Here is a 3,790-nt window from a genome sequence, read left to right on the forward strand (position 1 = left end):
AACTGGTAGTTATCTCAACATGGCACCAAAACCAGTTCACAGCCCCACAGAAGGTACGAGAACCACTGGTGAAACGTGTCCCTGCCGGGATGAAACACCATTTATCACATGCACGTGAATCCCAAGATGTTGGTTGCCCTTATAACTACAGGAAAACTACTTAGAACTGAAAATCTGATAAAACACCTTGTGGGAGATACGCTGGAGTGGGCTAAAGAAAAACACAGGAGCTCTTCTGCATTCCAGCAGCTCTTGGGCCAAAACAGGGTTACACCAAGCCTTTCAACCAGAAGGACTATGGAGGTGCCGAGGCCCAAGGAGGTCATTTCCGGACACACTTCGGCTCCACCGCTCATCCGGACCTGGTTTTCGTCCTCCACAAGCAGAGAACGGGCTGCAACTCCTGCTCCTTTGCCTGCAACTCACCTCCGCCAGAAGGACTATTCTCTTCCCGTCTGGCCAGATGACATGGTCCACCTGGGACCTGACCCTCTCCCAGGTCAGCTCGGGTGTACGCAGGCTTGCCTGAAACACAGTGTTAAAATAGTTAAAGTCCTGGCAAAAGATCAAAACCCAGAAGCTACATGATAGGAATGAAAAGAGGAAGCAACTCGCCGACATTGTCCTGGTCGCAGTCCCAGACCAATGAAACCTTTATGAATCATAACCTGGAACTATTTTTATGATCTCAATACATCAAAGCTCCAGCAACAACTATTGTTCAAGATCTTCTGGCTGAAGAGGATTCATGGTCACCAACTGAACTCTGCAGCGCTGCGGTCACTTCTTTCCAGCACAGAAAATGCCTTTAAACCCATGCGTTTGGCCAAGCGATTCTCCGCTTGACCTTCAGACAAGACTCTCCTGATTTTCTACTCATCCCTAAGCACAGACGAGCAGATTTCAGTGCCGCCGGGTAAAACGCGGCGGGGTTGAGTGTGCCGTGTTGCACTGAGCTGAACTCTTGGCAGGGTCTGAATGGTATAATACCACACAAGCAGAGGGACTGGGCTGGAGAGGGTGATTCACTGACTCTCTAGGGGAGAAGAAATGAGGCTGGTGGATACCAGATGCTACGCTGGAAGCTGGAGCAGTTTGTCTGGCTCGCTGGCATCCTTTGGGATCGCAGGAATGACAGCGACATGTCTGCCGATGTCTGCCGAGACACGGAGAGCGATGGATTATCTCCCCCCAGGTGCCTGCTGAAGCAGCCCGGGTCAGACATAGCTGCTGAAGGGTCCCAAAAGCACCGTCACCCCACACCGCGCCGTCCCCGCGCCCGACGCACGTCCCTGTGCTCACCACGTCGATCTCGGTGTTGGAGTGCCCCATGTTGCAGACGATGCAGCTGTTCTTCATCCGATCCAGATGTTCCCTGGTCACCACGTTCTTGTTGCCTGCCAGACAGCAAAATAAATACCCGTGTTCACTTTCCCCATCTTTTTGCCTTTTCTTTTGGAAAAAGACGGACCCCATCATGGGGTGCGCATCCCTGACGACCCGTCCTCCTGCCTGGGGGACCACGTACCTGTGCAGGTGATGACGATGTCAACTTGTCTGATGACTTCATTGAGTTTCACGAGCCGGAATCCATCCATGCTAAGAGGAGAGGGGGGAAAAAGTAGTCTGAGAAGCAGCAAAAGCATGCCAAAAATGGAAAAAACCCCATCAAGAGATTCTCAGATACTTCTTTTAACTTCCTAATGCCTGAGTGGAAAACAGCAAGGCAGCATGTGAAGGGCCAGGTACCCCAAGCCACGAGGAGGGCTTCTGGAGTCAGCCTGGAGGATCTGGGACTGTTGCGGGGAACAGTGAAAAGAGATTTTGGGGGTTTCACATTTTCTGTCAAGGCCTCCACATCTGCAAATGTCAATTTTCAATTGAGACAGCTTTTTTTGAAGCTGCTACTCCTGCAAAATACATCCAGAAGATGTAGATACACCCCCCTGCTGCAGAAGCCTTTCTGATATGGATTTAGATCATCTTAAAACCAACCCAAACCACCCAAAACCCACCGATGTCTACCATTAACTTTGCAATCCATATTTAGGCACCTACACAATCTCTAGAAGTGCAAAGCACTCAGCAAGTCTTTCCTGACTGCACCGAGCAAGGTGTATTCAGTGCATCGGATAACAAGGGCAGGATTTTTTTTAGGATTTGTTGACAGTCCTCCTGAGAACTTATTTCCGTGGCTCTCGCAAGCTGCAAGATCATAGTTACTATAAAAAAAAGTCATTTTTTTCTGCTGTATGTCCCATTTACTATTTTTTTTTCCCCACTGCAAACTCCTTACGAGAAGGGCCACACGGTGTTGCTACGTGCAGAGTCAGGGAAGGGGCTGCCGCAAATGCCCAAATTCACAGGGAAGGATGCGGGTGCTGGATGTGCCACTTCTCAAGGTCGCAAAGCAAACCAGAAGTTGATCAGCTCTGCCAATTAAGCAGGGTTCATTAGTTTCCTTGCCGCTATAGTCCTTTGAAACCTTGCTGTTAGGAACAGGCTGAGGGTTTAATAAGGCGCTGAGTGTTTTGGGGACTCTGCTTTCATAGTCGTGCCCCATCTCGCACCTTGGGATGCAGAAGCAGCATCGCTGCACCAAAACAACCTTTACCTGGAGGAAACGAGGTCGGGTATAATTGCAACGTGCCCGTGCGAGGGGAGAGCTGTGTGCTTTCAGCCCTGCGTCAGGGTACTGGCATTAGCGAGGAGAGGTTTGTGAAGCAAAGGTGATCACAGAAACCAAAATATTCCTTGCGTGAGGTGTGTACACAGCACAGTAAAGCCCGGCTTTGCTCTCCAAAGGTCGCAGTTCAATCCCATCATCCTTCCAAGCCGTATTATTAAACTGTTTCAAGCCATATTGTTAAAGTCTTGGCCACTGTGGTTATGATTATGCAAGCTGGCACACGGGATACAGATAAACTGGATAATGCTTTAGTGCAGGAACCCTTTCCTGGCCGTAGCAGAGAGCTGTGGGTCCCTCTGAGGGTGCAGAGAAGCCAGGAACCCCTCACCAGCATCCCTCTCGGGAGGGACCACTGCTGTGCAGTCTCTGGTCATGGTTTTCCAGGGAAAAAAAAAAAAAGCCTAAAGAAGAAGCCAGGCTCGGTGCCACTGCTTACCAGGCCTGGAGGGCACAGATTGGATCGATCTCTGTCACGTACACTATGGAGCCCATGGCCTTCAAAGCAGCACAGCAGCCCTTTCCAACCTGGGGAGGGAGAAGAGCACAGAGGAAGAGTGAGATGCCGAGAGCTCAGGAGACGCTGAGCATCACTACGGCCGTGGGAAGCGTTTAGGGGATGTACAACTCCGGGCGTCTCTTCTGCAGCCCCCAGAGCCCTTTGCAACCCCCTTAGCAGCTCTGGTTGCATATACTCAGTTTCTGGGTGCATGAAATTCCTGGATTTGGAGTAATCTAGGACCTGAGTCAGGCCCAGCTTAGCTAAGAGAGGCATTAAAAAATATAAAAGTGCCGTTGATTTTGGTCCCAGGGAGTTCTTCTTCCCCCAAAACATTCTGGGATCTAGAAAGCACTACGATAACGAGAGATTACACTTATCTCAGGGAAATTTCAGAGTCTCTTGTAACCTTTACTCTATTTAGGAAGCTTAATGGTGAAATCTCTGAGGGTTAACCCTCAGAGCACATATGGCACAGCTTGCAGGGGAATTCAGGGGAACAGTTAAATGACCAAGGGTTCCCAAAAAATGTGATTACATGTGAGAAAATTGTCCCATTTCAGCTCTTTGGAAAAAAAAAAAAAAAAAAAGTCCCAGTACAGCAC

General features: G+C 49.6%; 1 protein-coding gene across 1 annotated transcript in view; it reads right to left on the reverse strand.

Annotated features, from left to right (window-relative positions):
• LOC104167905 (putative adenosylhomocysteinase 3) overlaps positions 1 to 3,790 on the reverse strand; it is a 35,937-nt gene that overhangs the window by 2,895 nt on the left and 29,252 nt on the right. The window contains exons 10-13 of the mRNA XM_009708302.1: positions 3,126 to 3,214; positions 1,529 to 1,599; positions 1,303 to 1,397; positions 427 to 525 (exon numbers count right to left, since the gene is read on the reverse strand). Of these exons, the coding sequence (XP_009706604.1) occupies positions 427 to 525; positions 1,303 to 1,397; positions 1,529 to 1,599; positions 3,126 to 3,214 (354 nt within the window). The remainder of the gene's footprint in view (positions 1 to 426; positions 526 to 1,302; positions 1,398 to 1,528; positions 1,600 to 3,125; positions 3,215 to 3,790) is intronic.

This window comes from Cariama cristata, unplaced genomic scaffold, assembly GCF_000690535.1.
Source record: "Cariama cristata isolate BGI_N322 unplaced genomic scaffold, ASM69053v1 scaffold4079, whole genome shotgun sequence".
NCBI classification, from domain to species: Eukaryota; Metazoa; Chordata; class Aves; order Cariamiformes; family Cariamidae; genus Cariama; species Cariama cristata.